The sequence below is a fragment of the Panthera uncia genome (genome assembly GCF_023721935.1).
Source record: "Panthera uncia isolate 11264 chromosome A3 unlocalized genomic scaffold, Puncia_PCG_1.0 HiC_scaffold_11, whole genome shotgun sequence".
Lineage (NCBI taxonomy): Eukaryota > Metazoa > Chordata > Mammalia > Carnivora > Felidae > Panthera > Panthera uncia.
The window spans coordinates 20,369,842-20,386,317 of NW_026057578.1; the positions used below are offsets into that span (position 1 = coordinate 20,369,842).

General features: G+C 51.2%; 1 protein-coding gene across 3 annotated transcripts in view; it reads right to left on the bottom strand.

The window, feature by feature from the left end:
• Positions 1-604: 604 nt before the first annotated feature.
• The window catches only part of DHX35 (DEAH-box helicase 35), a 65,967-nt gene continuing 50,095 nt past the window's right edge, over positions 605-16,476 (bottom strand). The window contains exons 16-22 of one of the 3 annotated variants that reach the window (XM_049650794.1): positions 15,887-15,981; positions 13,903-13,980; positions 12,267-12,396; positions 10,045-10,126; positions 8,119-8,190; positions 5,360-5,471; positions 605-1,836 (exon numbers count right to left, since the gene is read on the bottom strand). In XM_049650794.1, the coding sequence (XP_049506751.1) occupies positions 1,792-1,836; positions 5,360-5,471; positions 8,119-8,190; positions 10,045-10,126; positions 12,267-12,396; positions 13,903-13,980; positions 15,887-15,981 (614 nt within the window). In that variant the 3' untranslated portion in view covers positions 605-1,791. Of the gene's footprint in view, positions 1,837-1,858; positions 5,472-8,118; positions 8,191-10,044; positions 10,127-12,266; positions 12,397-13,902; positions 13,981-15,886; positions 15,982-16,476 lie in introns of those variants that run through there. The other 2 variants (XM_049650795.1, XM_049650793.1) reach the window with 2 other exon arrangements.

Sequence of the window (16,476 nt, forward strand, 5' to 3'; positions counted from 1 at the left end):
AGCGCAGCTGAGAACAGGGCAGAAGGCCCGAGGGGGCCCCGACTGAATGGCAGCACCCGGGCCACCGAGAGCAAGCAGCGCCGGTCACAGGCTGCCCCGACGTCGGACAACAGTAGACGAGCGCGGAGCTGGGGCCCTGCATCCGCCAAGTTCACAGTCGAAGTGAAACGTTCAGCTGGGACAGCACAGACAGGGCGGGACATGAGCACGATCTACGTTCACAAGGAAAGAGTCTTGTCGTGAGGAAGCCTCTTCTGGGTGCTGCCCTGGCCTCTAAGTGCCACCTTGGCCTCTGTGGTCCCTCCCACGGGGTAGCTCTCGCCCGCCCACCAGCCCAGTCGCTTGTCACCAGCACACAGCCTGTGTGCCCAGGCTGTGCTGAGGGACTGGGTGAGCAGCGCTGGGCCAGGGCCCCTGTGACGGCACCCTCGGGGAGACCGGCGACAGGAAAAGAGCCACCAGCAAAGAAAACTCCATCTCGGGGGTACAGGACACCAGATTTGCACAGGCTACTGTGCACCAGATCATCAGGTTTCTTAGCGAATGTCAGCCCCTCACTCAGAATTCACTGGACCATGTTAAAATACAGACCACGAGTACCATGGGCGGGAGGGAACATGTTTACTTTAGGTAGAAAGGTTTACTGTTATTAACAAGTTATCACTATTATTTACATGTTTACAAAATGGAAATAAAAATGACATACATATTTGGTGCCAAAAGTGGCACATCCAAACTAAGATCGGTACAAAAATAAATTTTCAAGCTACATGTTTTTAAAATAAAGGTCATTGAAACAGTAAGGGGAAAAACACCTGCATCGGCATGTGCTGAAACGCAAACGTCATCACGGCAAAGAAGCCCCGGGGCAGCACCGAGACCAGGGCCTGCTGGAGGGACTGCCCCGGTGTTCTCACAGAACCCAAGCAAACAAAAACCAAATATACAAGTTGTATTCCTGAGCTACAGAAGCTTAGAGCCTCTAAACGGTTGTGAATTTCTGCGACAGAGGGTTCCCGACGGGGTTTGAGCTGACGAGCTCACCGGTGCTCAGCTGATGGCATCAGGACGTGGTGTCGTCGCACGCAGACAGAAAGCTAAGCCCACTTGTGAGAGAGAGAAATCTTCTCTGCTAACAAAGGACAGTGCGCACGAGTCCTGCCTGCCGATCACCAAGCCTTGCGCATCTCCTGCCGCGTACAGACAGGGACACGGCACAGAGGGAGAACAGAAGCTGCTCACCTGGGGAGCCCCTGTGCCTGCCAGACACGCGCCTCAGTGACTCCAGCAGAAACTGCAGTGCGGTCTCCTCCCTTCGTAGACGCATGCTTGTCACACCTGGCAGCGGACTTCGTTGGTCAGCACAGCCGTGGCCCCGCCACGGAAAGCGAAGCCAGCCCAGCAACCCTCATCCACCCTGCACAGCACTTCTGCCTGCGGTGGCTAGCTTTCCTCCTGGTTCCCCAGGAAGCTGGGCCAGAACTCTGTGCCTGCTGGAAGTGGCATGCTGGGTCAGCGAGGGTGCTGAGTGAGCAGAGAGCCCGGCCCTCCCACCCCCACTCGGCCTGGGTGCGGCACAGCGGGATGCCTGCTCATGCACAGACTCCCCCGGGGATCCCAGCAAGGAACGCGAACGCGGAAGGCAGCGGGAAGGAAGGGGCTAACGGACGGGCTGCGGCCCACTGCAGGACAGTGGAAGATTCCATGTGAGCCGGGGCCTGCTCACTACCCAGGGCTGGGGGGCCACAGTGTGGAGGAGAGGGCACCGAGGCCCCTGCGGCTGAGCTCTGCTCACTGGTCCTGGACCTTGGCCCTTTTCGCTTTGAGGGACAGGTGCTGCAAGAGAAAAGAAACACCAGAGTTAGGGGTGCCCAGAGACCGGACTTCACAACGCCCACATATACAACCAAAGCCACCCTCTGGCTCACACCTTCTCAGCAGACGCCATGCCGCTCGGGCAACAGTCTGGAGGGAAAAAGCCCAAGTGATGGACAAAGGCCATGGACCGGCTTTGGGAAGGCACAGCAGCCCGAGGCCCAGCCCGCCACGGACGAGCCTGCTCAGCCAGGGCTCTGCGGGAAGGTGTCAATGGAACATGCTCTCCCTCTGCCCCAGCCCCTGGGACAGCACCGCAGCCACACCTTCCGTGCTCAGGGGATTGGGCTCAGGCTGCAGGTCACTTCACGTTTCCAGGAATTTCTTGCAAATGGTCAAGGAACCAGGAAATGGAGGAACCATTCCTCCTCCCCTCAGGAACAAGGAGATCCATCATTTCACCAAGCATCTCCGCGTGCAAGTGCGTGTGCTCGGGGCACTGACCCCCGTGCACCCCCTTGCCAGTGCGTGTGCAGGGAAGGCGCACAGGAAAAGGACACCTTTTTTTCCTTTCAGAAACGTTGCTCTCCACCAGTACAACGTACGATGTACAACATCATCATGGGCATCGGATGATAGATTTAGGGTTTCCATCAGACTTGATGTTCTAAGGTAAAGTCAGAAGTGCCGGAAACTGTGAAATATGCATTTAAGGCAGAGTATGTAAACACACGCTTTTGATAAAGGACCTCTGTTTACCATCTGAGGTATCCCTGGTATCCCCTCGACAGTCACAAAAAAGCAGCCAAGGGATCTTGGAGGAACTCCCAATCGGACCGCCAGTCCCCAGCACGCTCACGCCCAGCACCCGACGGCCGCACACCCACGTGGGCGGAGGCGGCCGCGCCACTGCCGAAGGGGAGTTGCAGGCCCTGGAAGAGCGCGGGGTGCAAAAGATGCCACACACCACCGAGCACGATGCACCAGTTGACGGAGTGAGTGGGACACAAGTCTAAGGGAGTCACAAGAAGTCTCCTAACCGCGTAAGCTGGAGAAAGGACCCATACGGGCTCTTGCAAAGGCCCTGGTTAGGGTTCTTCCTAGATCCCAAGGGCATCTCTGAGAATCAGGACATACAATTTAAGGACAAGGCGGCGAATCTCTGAACGGGTCACCCTGCTGCCTCCAGCTGGGAGTCATTTCTCTCCTCCCCACACTTTACCCAGTGTGACCCCTCCAACTAACGTGAGACGCTCACAGCCCTTAGCTTGGGGGTGAGGATGACGTCATCACGCCTGTGGGACCGTTTTTGGTGCTCATTTCCGACAAGAATGCTGAGTATGAACACAGCCGACTCTGGACCATTTCAGGCCCCTACACAGGGTGAGAGTGACACTCTGAAGACAACAGCGATGGAAAGTCACCACAGGTGCCAGGAACAGAGCCGGGGATCACGGGGGGGGGGGGGGGGGCGTGGGGCGCTATGTTCCACAAAGGAGCATCCACCACACGTGGGCAGCCACTGGGACCTGAGGGGCTCCTGGAGAAGTCCGTTCATTCTGGGCAAGTTCATACAGAAGGACCTCTGAACCGTCTGGGTAGGAAGGGACCGAGGTTCTTGGGGGGTTTCAGGGCCTTCGCCTGTACAGTGAAGGTGTGGCACCGGATGACCTGTAGAGGCCCAGGCATCTCTAAAGATACTCCGATCGCAGGCAGTGATCTGAACGGACTGATGAGTGGACCACAGGCATCTGGAGAGAAGAGGCCAGTGCAGAAACCTGCGATTGTCATTTTCTTCAAACTCCTGGGGGCTCTCTGCCCTTTAACTTGCTGGGCTCCAACTGTGGTTCCGAGCTGAGAGGGGAAAAGGACCCAGCCTCTAGGTCAATCCTGCTCCCCAAAGAACGAGTCCAAGACGGCTCCGGGTTCTCCCCTCGAGCCCCCGCACGCTACGACCTGAACCAGCCCTTCCCTAGCGTGTCGCTCTCAGCTCCCAGCCGGCGGCTCTGCCCACGTCTCCTGGACCTCGGAACTCTGCTGTTTCCCACCCGAAAGGTTCTTGGGGGCAGACGCTCCCTCACTCCAGGTGTGTTCTTGCCAGCCGGACCCAGCACGGGCGACACACTCTGAATTCTGATCAGTGCCTGCGGCTGATCTCGTTCCCAGCTGAAGTATCCGTATGAGGACATGTGAAGAACTATACAGGCTTGAGATAGTTTTCCTTTGACTGGATAAGATTTAAATACTGTAAGAAAGTTCTGGAAGAACAATGTCCCCTGACGTTGCTGGAGGGGAAGGGATGAGAAGAGCTTTCCATTTATGGGGCCACAACTCAAATGTGTCCCAGAGCTGAGCAAGTGAATTAATACACAAGTGAAGCAGGACTGTGGCCCCGGGACAGTGACAGTCACAGCGCACAGCCGCTCCTCACCCCTGCTGATTGCTGCCGACGGGTCATGCGGGCCCAGTGCCGGCAGACTTAACATTTCGAGAGAAACTTGAAATCCATATTCATCGTGAGATCTCCCCATTTTTAGATGCGCCCGTCAATCCAAGTTTTGGGTTGAGGACACTGCAGTCTGGTTACGACCCTGATGACGTAACAGGTTTTGGACTTTCCGTTCTGGGGCACACAGTGGTAAAACTGAAAAAGTATCTGAAGCAACTGTCTTTGGGCACTGGGCAACAGATAGCAAGGCAGGAAAAAAGAGAAAACGAAAAACAAAACCAAACTAATTCAGACGACAGAAAACCACCAGCAAGATGGAGGACTTCACTCTAACCATTCCAATAACCGCACGACGTGTGATTACGCTGAACCATCCGGTGAAATACAGGACGCAGACCAAACAGCATCAGTCAACGGAAGTTTGTGGACGCTGGTTTACCTGTCTTCACGCCAGCCTTCCAGATAGAACCACCACTCAGTTAAAGATCTTATTAGAAGAATGTATGGCCTTCCCCCCTCGCCCGATGAACAGACCATTTTTTGGTGAAAATAAAGAAAACAGGACCATGGGTCTCCTCTGCAAGGCTCACCACCCTGCGGGCCCTGAGCGTGGGCCGGGCAGGGAAGAAGGACAGACGTTCACGGTAATGCCAGCGCTCAGCATCACCCACCACTGTGTGAACCACGCCGGGTTTAAGCTCGCACACCTGTCTGTGTTCTTTTTGTGAGGCAATCTTCACCAGAGAATATTTGTGCCACTCCTTGTGAACATGGTCCAAAGTGTGATGTAATTTCTTTCGAAGAAAAAAAGCAGAGGGGGAGAGGAAGAGCTGAAGATACATTCTCTTTGTTGTCTTTTAGGCTGGAGGGATTATTTCTAAAGAAATACCTCTAAGCGCACTTCACGATGAGCAAATGGTACAGTGCTTTTACCCAGAATGGGGCAGAGATATGGTAGTGACCTTTTCACCCCACGCACTTTTGAGGGGGAACAAACTTAGGGCACTAAACGGGCGCGGAGCACCGATCTGTACTTCAACATACGGAGAGGCAGCTAACGGGTGGTTTTGAGGGACGGTCTCTATTCACCCCTACCGTTCCTTGTTGATAGAAGTGCGGAGCCAGCTCCAACAGCCAAGCAGACTCAATGGCGGTCACGTCCCTCATGTAGTACTTGGAGGTCTGTATGACCTCATTGTAGATGACCCTGCAACCAGGAGAGAACATGGATTTCCTGTGTCTCACAATGAAAATCAAGCACCACGGCAATCAGAGACGGCGGGTTCCCTCCCGTTTACCAGGGACCCCATCGCGTGCACCAGAGACCACACACAGACGCGTCCGCGCTGCTCGCTCGCGCCTCATGACCTGAGGGGTGGGTAAGTGTGTCCACTTTACAGGCGAGACTCAGTCTGACATGACTGTTGTCTGACACGTCAGGTCTGTTCAGACTCGTGTCTGAGCATCTGTTATCAGCACAGGACCTTTCCGGATTCCAGGTCTGCATTTACAGAACTCTCAACAGAACACCTGACTCTATTAGAAGATGCAGAAATAGAAGCAAAGACCTACCTGATTCTGAAGGGGATGGAAATTAACTGTAAAGAGACACAGGGAGGTTCTTAGAGATGAAAACATTCTCCATCCTATTTGGAGTGTGGCTTACATGGGTGTGGACAGGTGCCAATGAGCTCACTGTACATAAATTACACCTCTACTTAAGAGAAAAAAGGAGGTGGGGGCGGGGGGGTTGGCCTGAGGCTGAGGTAAAAGACACCAAGAGCCAAGAAGATCACTTCAAATCCCCAGATTTTAGAATGCATTTTTAGATAAGATACCGTTTCTGAGCGCCCGAACTGCTGATTCGGGGCTCCCCTAACAACTATAATCACCCAGCCACACTGCCACCGTGCGCCCTTTGAAGCCGGCAAATAATCGGCTGTTGAAGGGCGGATCCAGTGAAGGGGGGCCGTCTGCAGAAGCAGGAGGGGAAGGGTGCTTCCTCGGCCACCCTAAGGTTACGGGGCTGCCTCAGGAAGGGCCCTATTCAGCCACGCTCCCTTTGCCCTTCAGGGCTCCTTGGGAATGAAGCAGGAAAAAGAAGTCTCCCAAATTAAGCAACTCCCAAATTAGTCATCCCGAAGTCAGCAGACCCTTGGGGAAGGATCTAGAACGGAGATTCGCTTCCCTCTTCAACTCATCCTGCACACTAATGGACAGAGTATTTTAATCCATTAAAAAAAATTTTTTTTTAATGTTTGTTTATTTTTGAGAGAGCGAGAGAGCAAGAGAGAGACAAAGAGAAGATCTGAAGTAGGCCCTATGCTGACAGCAGACAACCCGATGTGGGGCTTGAACCCACGAACTGCAAGATCATGACCTGAGACCAAGTCAGATGCCCAATCATCTGAGCCACCCTGGTGCCTCGACATCGGGTAACATCTCTAAACCCCGAACTGACTGACCAAGCCCTGCGCTGGCTCAGCAGCTTTTGGACCTGCACTGGTTACAGGACAGAGTCTGATTCCTTGGTCTTGGGGACAGGATCTCAAACTTGACCCCACATCAGATCACCTGGAGGGCTTGTTGAAACTGGCTGCTGGACCACCCCCCCACCCCCACCCCGCCCCAGCTTCTGATTCAGAAAGGCTGGGCAAGGCCTGAAAATCTTCCTTTCTAACAGGCTTCCAGGTGAATCGGATGCTTACCTGGAGATGACACTTTGGAAACCACTACTCTGGGGTGCCAAGTACCTTACAATGGGCCTTCTTGCCCTCTACTTTCTCCTGCCGTGATCCCCTCTCCCCTCTCCACACATGGCACGCTCTTGCCTAGGCTTCTCCACCTAGCTGTGGTGAAGAACCAGCTGTTATTGTAAAATTTTCCAATCCGTCGGGAAAGAAATTATTTTTGTAAAACACAATACAAATGAATTACTAGAAAAATGAGATTTGAAAAAGACATACAAAAGGTAGGCTCCAGTTCTCTATTATTAAATTGGGCAGACAAAAACTTAACCTAAACGTGAAGCGCCTGGATGGCTCAGTCGGTTAAGCATCCGACTTCGGCTCAGGTCACGATCTCACGGTTCGTGGGTTTGAGCCCCGCATCGGGCTCTGCGCTGCCAGCTCGGAGCCTGGAGCCTGCTTCGGATCCTGTGTCTCCCTCTCTCTCTGCCCCTCTGCTCACACGCTGCCTCTCTCTCAAAAATAAATACACGTTAAAAAAAAAAAGTCTAACTGCCTCCTTTTAACTCGAGCGTGTGTCTCTTCCTCCAGGCATGTCACAGACTTGCACCACTTCCCAGACCACTTTGGGGCAGGCTGCCCCGATGACTCCCCACTTCTCAGAAAGGGGGTTCTTTCACGTTCCCATGACTTTGCTTCCTCAGTCTGTATTCCCTTCTCATCCTTTCCTGCCCAACAACTCCTATCTGCAAGCCCCAGAGCAAATGTCGATTCCTCCACGAAACCAGCCGTCACTCTCCCTGGCACATGAGGTGCCAACCTCAGTGCTTTCTACCCCTCCCCCGGGCCCTTGTCCTGAGGTGCTGGATGCTCAGGCCTGTGGCCCAGAACCCAAATTCGCCTCCACACTGCTGTGCCCAGTGCAGGGTTTGGCATCTAGTCTGTGGGTGAAAATGAACATTTGCTGAGTCCACGAATGAGCAGAGGAACATCACCATTTGCATAAGGAAATCTGTGACAGGGCAGAATCCTGTGGACGACTCAGCATAACAAAGTCAACAAATGTGTACTCCTGGCACAGTGCCAGGCCCGGGGGCCCAGGGGTGAACGGGAACCAGGCCTGGCCTTCTGAGCCGTTACTAGGCTAAGGAGTAGGGGGGTGCTCACCAGCGAGGCGGCTTCTCTGCGTAGAGGACCGAGGCAGGGTGGATATGTAATTCATGGTCGTCACGGATAGTCCTTGTGAACAGAAGAATTTAATCGGAAGTCAGTTTGAAATACTTACAGCAGGACTCTCCCACAGATGGTTCATATTATCAACAAATATATGCAGATCATACTTGACTCGGCCGATTGTTCTCTGTATATTCTCTAGAGCCCTGACTGACCCCTTGCCCGCTGCCCCCCGGAAGTCAGGAACAAATCACGCAAAAAAGGGAAGAGGAGAAAAAAACAGCATGTGGCCATTTGGGGAAAAACATGAGAATCATACTGCTCTGCCCACGTTTATGTTTATCTTACACACGTTCTTTTTCACAACAATCTCCTTAGGGAGAGAAATACCATACATGGTTACCTCTATAAACTTTTCTATTCCACAAAGTAGTAAAGATAAAGACCATGGGGGACATAAAAATAGGGGAAGAAGAAGGTTAAGTATGGGACCATCCATTTCTCTGAGACAGTATTTCCAATTCCAACTCGGATTTGATCCAATTTAACTAAAAAAATAACTACAGAAACACAACAGTAAGATCCGATCACAGGAGAGCATGAACACGTTAGAATGCTGCCACCCAAACCCTAATTATGGAGTGTTTCTGTGGGTGCCAGGCAAGCAGTTCGAGCACCATGGGTGCTCTCCAGATCTGTAATAAACCAACATGCTGGGGTCCTGGCTGTGCCACCAGGTGGCCTGAGCTCATTGACACTGAACTTTTGTCTCAGAGGAACTGACTGACCACTAAACCCTGTTATGAAGCCCTTAGTTGAGGACTCCAGTGAAAGAATTTTTTCAATACCGGTAGAAATTGCTTATTAATACCCTTGAGGCAGGTGGGACAATCAAAATGACAACAAAATGACAGGCCTCACTGGAGAAGCTCACAGGCCTCCCCAGAGTTGCCTCCAACATGGACAACTCAGTGCCGGGAGGGGGAGCTCATCATGACGGGCAACAGAATCAGGACACTGATCACGGGCTAGAAAACTTGGCCATACTAGTATGGAACTGGTATAGAACATACCAGAGGTAAATGTCAAGGGCAGGGGCTCAGTCAGCTACTAGGATAGCAGATGTAAGAGACCTGGCTGCCAGAGCTCAGTGCAACTCTGGGCTCGCTCACAAAGCCCGGTGTCTGGGAGGGAACATCGTGGCTGACCTCCCCCCCAGGGAATGGGAACAGAGTATTTTCTGAGGGAAGATGGGTAATGACAAAATAGTATGAGGAGGAAATGCAAAGAAAAGTCGGGGAGAAAGCCTTTGGATTGCTCCCGTTTGAAAGAACAGATGTACTCTGAACAGGTTCCGGTGAAGTTCTGGAGCAGAACGGCCGAGGTTCTGAGGTTATTAGGAGGGTGTTGGTGACCAGTGATTTTCTGCCCAGAAAGTGGAACTGCAAGAAATGGGATGTGGTCTGGGGCAACAGGCAGATCCAGCGCCAGAAGAAACACCTGCCAACACCCACAGACCAAAGTTACGGTGCATCAGGGCAGGCCAGGGTCTCGGTCCCCCAGATCGCTAGAGACCAACTGCCGACGGCCAAGGGAGCTTCTCCTGGAAAGACAGTCTAATAGTCCCTTCTGGTTGTATTATTCTGTTATTAGAATGGAAACATTTCCAGCCTCCAGGCTTGTAATTGTCATCCTTCTACAACATATGGATGGGCTAAATATTTGGGAATCATTTCCGTGAAGTTAAGATGTTATGCTTAAAGCTATGTAGTTAATCTCAACTGACCTCTGGAAGCAGGCAGATAAAGACAACTTATTTAACTTAATTTCTGTACTTTGCTGGCACATTAGCTTTCTAAGGGGGCTGGGTCATTTTTAAGATTTCTCCTTTAACAAATGACTTTGCAAGGTACTAGTTACCTATAAGCTCCGGTGGAATGAAACCTTGCTGCATTGGCAAAGAATCCCGAAACAAGGCACCTCAGGACGGGATCCGGATCACCTGTACAAGGTGGCAAACAGAGTGATGCGTGAGCCCCCGGCCTGCCCTATACTCTGCCCGCTCAGGCCTGTGCTGTGAGGCCCCACCCAAGGCTGTTTCGAGCCTCCTTGAAACCCCGTCCTGAACCAGCCCCAGCCCCATGCCTCCCGGTGCTGGATGCCTGCCCTGGCAGTATCCATGGAGGCCCCACCCGCCCACAACTGGCTGTTGAGGGAAGCACGCTGAACTGTCCCTTTAACTTGGGATGCCCCAACCTTCCTAGGCCACAGGATGACCCAACCAAGGCTGGGCACCAGAACCCAAGAGAGCACACCACAGGCTGGCCAGTGACCAAAAACTCCTTTTTAGGAGACAATCTTGTGCGAATAACGTTTCTTCCGCAAGACACAACGTTATTTCTGTGCTTATGAGCTACTGCACGTAATTCTTTGCAAGTTTCCAAATGTTCCATTTTGATTGGTATCTGTATTGCTACAGTGATCATCTTCCAAGGATACAGCCTGACCATTTATGAGATGATGTCCACAGGACGCATTCCAAATTATTATGCAAAGCATAAGGTCACGGAGGTGGCTTATGACATACGGTATTTCATTCATTCTAAGGTTCACTCTTTTTTTCCCCTTTAACTCACTGAAATCAGGACAGCATTTTGTAATTATACGTGACAGTACTTTTTTCTTTCTTAGTGGTACATAAAATAACAGCATGCCTTACAAATGACGGCATCGTAGAGCCAATGAAATACAGTATGTCCGTAAATAAGTTCCCAAAAGGTGGTATAATTTACAGAGCCATCAACAGTGCAGAACAATGTCAGTTTCACTGCATTCTTACCGGCAATGTTTTGGCAAAAAGGCACCCCTTCTTTTATTGTATGTTTATCAATTACTATCCGTAGTTCTTCTTTTGTGAGTTTTCTGTTCTTGAGCCCATTTATCAACTTGGAAACTAGTGTTTTTTTGGAGCATGTTAAAGGAACTCATTCTATGATAAGCTTTTTAATTTTTTATCTCTTAGATCTGCTGAAAATATTTTCATTATTTGCATTTTCTTTAACATCTAGAAGTTTCAAATGTGTAATTTACTGTGTTTCCATGATTTTCTCTATTGTTCCTCAGCACAGAACTGATAAATCTCAAATCTACATTTCTAACCACAATCTGATCCAAGATTCAGTCTCTGTTCTCCAACTGCTGCCCAAAAGAAATTTCTATGTAGACCATACATTCTTACCATTATTAGGTTTACATCACTTCCAAAGGGATGAAAATGGGCTCTTGGGGGCAGGGAAGGGGGAAAATCTTAGATATTACAATGGCTATGGCCCACCAAGGCTCAACCCTACCTTACAGAATCTTATTCTCCTTCGTATTTAACTTCTCTCGTTAGGAAGAATTTTATTTTATTTTTTTAAATTTTTTTTTTTTTTAAGTTTGTTTATTTTTGACAGAGACAGAGTGTGAGCAGGAGCTGGGGAGGGGCAGAGAGAGAGGGAGACACAGAATTTGAAGCAGGCTCCAGGCTCCAAGCTGTCAGCACAGAGCCCGATGTGGGGCTCGAACTCACGAACTGTGAGATCATGACCTGGGCCGAAGTCGGACGCCCAACCGACTGAGCCACCCAGGCGCCACCAGGAAGAATTTTAATTTAATGTAACTTTTCTCCTGACTGAGGGGTTGATAATGAAAAACAGGTTAGGAAACACAGATGTAGAAGTAAGGCTGTCATCTGTCTGCTAAGTGACAGGCGCTAGATCAACTAACTTCAGGCGGCTCTTGGTTTCAGCTCAGGTAATGATTTCACGGTTTGTGGGTTCAAGCCCTGTGTGTGACAAGTGCGGAGCCTGCTTGGGATTCTCTCTCTTTCCCTCTCTCTCTCTGCCCCTCCCCCGTTCATGTTCTCTCCCTCTCTCTCTCTCTCTCTCAAAACAAATAAATAAACTTAAAAAAAAAAAAAAAAACCCTCAGAAATAAAAATGGACCTTCTTAGAAAAAACAGGCTACTTTTACACGCTCAGCTTTTCACCGACACATGCCTGTGAGCCCCGTGCCGCACATCAGCACCACACCAGCATGTCCAGGGGTGTGAGTGAGCAGCAGAGAACGGGGCGTCCCCGGGCGAGGTGGCCTGCTCTTACCTTCGCTAGATTTCTTGGGCACTTGAAACTTGACAAGAAGCTTCTTCAACTGCTCTCGTACTGTCGCAGCTCTGACAAGACCCTTGTAATTCAGGAAATGCTCCTGGCACCACTGAGAGTTTTTATTGTGCTGCAGGGCGACCGAGACAGAGGGTGAGTGAGAGACACACAGACAAGTTCTCGACCACGGCTAAGCTGCGAGGCGCACCGCTTCCTCATGGGGACAAGAGCTTCCGGTGCCGACGGGTCCCTTTCGACCCCACCTCCCTAAACGGGCGCTGACCACCGTGCACCGTGTGACTGCTCTTCCAGCTCAGTCCCTGCGCTCAAGGGCAAAGGCGAACGTGCTGACAAGCAGTTGTTTCCTATCTGAAATACCCACCCGGGTGGCGAATTATCAGAAAGAACCACTTCCCTGTGGGTCTTTGTCAATTAACTTTGTAAGTCAACTTTCTCCGAGTTTATCAATCTGCGAGACTACAGGTGAGCAGCACTTGCCAATCTAGAAATAATGTGCAAGTTATTATTATTTATCCCCAAAGTATGATTTTTCTATCAACAGTGCTTAATTTTATTCTACATTCCTAAGCATGATCATTATGTCTTACACTGAGTTACTGCCGTGGGAATGTTATGTCTGAAATTATGCCGTAAGCCAGAAAGGACGCTGTTTCACATAAGAAGATGTAATTCACAGACTTTCGGAGGCAACTCCGCACAACGATGGTGTAGACCTGTGCTCGCCCTCCCCTGGTTGAGGGAGCCTCAGACTGCAGACGGCACGCTGTGCCGGTACAAACGAATTCTAACTGAAGTAACTCATAATTCATGATCTCAGTTAAGAGATGGGGCTTTTCTGAAGACTGTTCATTAACTGAATAATCTCCCTTAGATCTCTGGCAAAACAAAAATTCAGTACCTCTCCTCTTCTAAGAAAGTATTTAAGAAAATGATACAAGATACTGAAAACCTGAAGCATCTAATTTCCCCCTCCCACCCATTCCTATATATAAGAGATTTCTTATGGTTTTCATCAGCTTTAGAGCTGTCAGGACAGCTTTTCAGCGGTTTTTAGTGACAATTTCAAGCCGCATTATTTGCTTAGTTTTACAAAATGTTAAGAATATTCCAGAAAAACACAATAAAAATGAACAGTACCTACGGCTAAATATGGGTACGGCGTGTGAACAGACACGGGTCCTCACCACACGCCCCTCCCACCCACGGCCTGTCACGCCATCTCACACGCCCAGAGACAGCTCTGGAGATGCCACTCAGGGCCTCGCTTATTTGGCAGAAAATAGAACAGGACTTGGTATTCAGATGCCAGCTAGTGCGAACCAGCATCACCGGCGGGTGTGAGGCAGTAGGGAGAGCGCGGGCCCTGGAGGGGCACGGCCAGCCGGCCACGTCTCCAGGCAGGGGAAAGCCAGGGCGACTCGTGCGTTCTTCCAGGCAAAAGCGCACCACGGACTCTGGCAGGGGCCCCGCCCGTAGATCAGAAGTCCTGGCAATAATCTAATAGGAAGATAGGAGGTCTCTCGGTCATTCCTTTATAAACTGAACCTCTGGACTCCCCACTCCTAGCTCACTTCGAGTGGGGTGGAGGGGCCTTTCAGGTGGGAGCTGTGCTTACTTTGATAAACGCTTCATACACGTTGAGCATAGTGAGATGATCACCCTCCTCCACAGCAAATTTTCGGTGCACTCGCATCTGGAAAGAACAAAGTTGACTCCTGTGAGCCTCCTGTACTGGGAGCTAACATCACGCGGTGAGCAGCTCATGGCCTGCATAGTCAGAAAGACCTGGTCTGCACCGACGCTAGCTCTGCCTTCCCTGAAAACCTGACTAGTGACGTAACCTTTCTCTTCCTCAACTTCCTCATCTGTCAAATCAGGGTATCAAACCCATCGAGACTGTTGTAGGATTAAGGTGATTCACTGTAACACCGGCCACAGATGTCAGACAGATGTCAGCGTTCTCGTCTCTCTCCTCCTCTGTGCAGTCAACACCACCTCTTCCAGAAGAACCCCTCCAGCCCCCACTAGAACGTAAATTCTAGGGGGCTGGGCGGGGGCAGCTGTCTGGCACGTGGGAGACACTGTATTTGTGGGCTATCACCAGCTGCACGATCCTTTCAGACCCCATCTCTCAATTTTCCTTTCTGTTACCTCCTGGGCAACACCACCCTGCTCCCGGGAGTTCAAGAAGCAGCACGTACGATACAGGTTTGAGCTCACAAATACACTTATCTGCACAATTTTCTCCTTGCCTCAAATACCACATAATTAACCAACCTACCTACCCGCCTCCCTGCTTTCCATCCATTCCTTCATTGACTGGTATTTCCTGAGCACCACCAGAGGCCAGGCGCTGTTCTAAGCACTTGGAATGTAACAGTGAATCAAACAGGGGTGGGAGCAAAAACCCAACAGGTTAACGAGCCAAACATATACTAGAGCAGGTGGTAAGAAGCGCTAGAGGAGAGCAGGGCAGCGGAGGGGGTGCACCACCACGGGGACGTGCTGCCATTTCAGACATATGGCGGTCAGGACCTCAGGTTCCTCACCTTGGAAATGAGTCTGCCTGTTCTGAAGGAGGAGCGTGAGATTAACAGAAAAGCAAACAGGGGAGCCTGGGTGGCTCAGTCGGTTAAGCATCCGACTTCAGCTCAGGTCATGATCTCGTGGTCTGTGGGTTTGAGCCCCGCATCGGGCTCTATCCTGACAGCTCAGAGCCTGGAGCCTGCTTGGGATTCTGTGTCTCCCTCTCTCTGCCCCTCCCCTGCTCACGCTCTGTCTCTCTGTCCTTTGAAATTAACATTAAAAAAAAATAAATAAAAAGAAAAAAAGGAAAAAAAAGATAATAGAAAAGCAAACAAACAAACAAAAAAACAATGGAGGAAATGGACATAACCACCAGGCACAGGGACAGGCAAACTTTACAACATATGACACGACTGTCAGGGAAGGGGACACCAGCCCATAAGAAAGTCTCTCCTCCCCGGCACACACCCAAGCTGAGTTCCCGTGTGTGCAGGGCGGCCGCTTCTCGGCCTCTTCCCGCAGGAACCATCCCAACCTCACCTGGCCCGCCTCACCGCCAGGGGCTGACTTCCCCAGTCTCCCCAGCACCCACTCCTGCAGTGCTGTCTGGTGCCGGGCCTCAGGCGGGGGGCCCTGCCGTCTCCTGGGCTCGGAGCGCCCCTCCACCAAAAGCAGCCTGCTGTGCCTAGGCACGACTCATCACGTCACTAGTGTGTGCCACCCGGCTTGTCCCGGAGCAGCCTGAAGGCCCGTCTCCCTTATGGGGAAGTCGGCGGGACACACGTAAGACCGGAGTCTCTGGACTGTGAAAGGCAACTGCCCCATGGCTGTGCAATCACAGACGAGTTACCTAACCTTTCTGGGCCTCCACCTCTAAAAATGGTGAGAACGGTGTCTACCTTCCAGGTTTACGAAGATACAACGGAATGAGGCACAATGTCAGGCAAACACTGCGAATGCACACAGACTCCATCTGCACAGCCCTGTCATCGGTGGCTCCGGGGTCCTTTCAACAAGGAAAGCCCAGAATAAAGACTTAGGTAGGAATGGCTTGGGGAAAAGGCTGAACTTACTGCCTGAGACTTCTGGTTTGAGGGGACCACAAAGATATTCTGGATTTGCATCATGGCTGCAATGCTTAGAATTTCCTGAGAACAGCCAAAATTTCCTATAAAACAAAAAAAGCACGTTTGATTTCAAACACATATTGTGTCGCTGAGAAGTGAAAGACATCTTGTTATTTTCCTTACACCACAGTGTCAACCAAAGTCATACATTTCCACATGAACACTTTCCCCTGCTGAACTTAACGTCCCGTATGTGGCCCCGGTGAAAGCAGGCCTGGGAGGATTCTGAGAAAGCACAGCCTCTGGGCTCGGCAGCTGACGGGGGCGGGAGGGCAGGGGGCCGCGTCACTCGGGGCAGGTCCGCTCCACACCGGTTCCCTACTCCCATGTGGACAGAGGATCCTGGCCAAAACCCAAGAGGGAACAGAGGGGCAGCAGGGAGTGTGTGGGCTGTGTCCCCTCTGTGATTTCTCTCTTCCTATACCCTCCTCTGGGGTGGCCTCCCTCTCGCTAGGGCCCACCCCACCTGGCAAGCTCAAGGCACACGCAGACCAGGGCAGCACCCTGCCCTGGAAACTGGGTCTGTGGCAATCAAT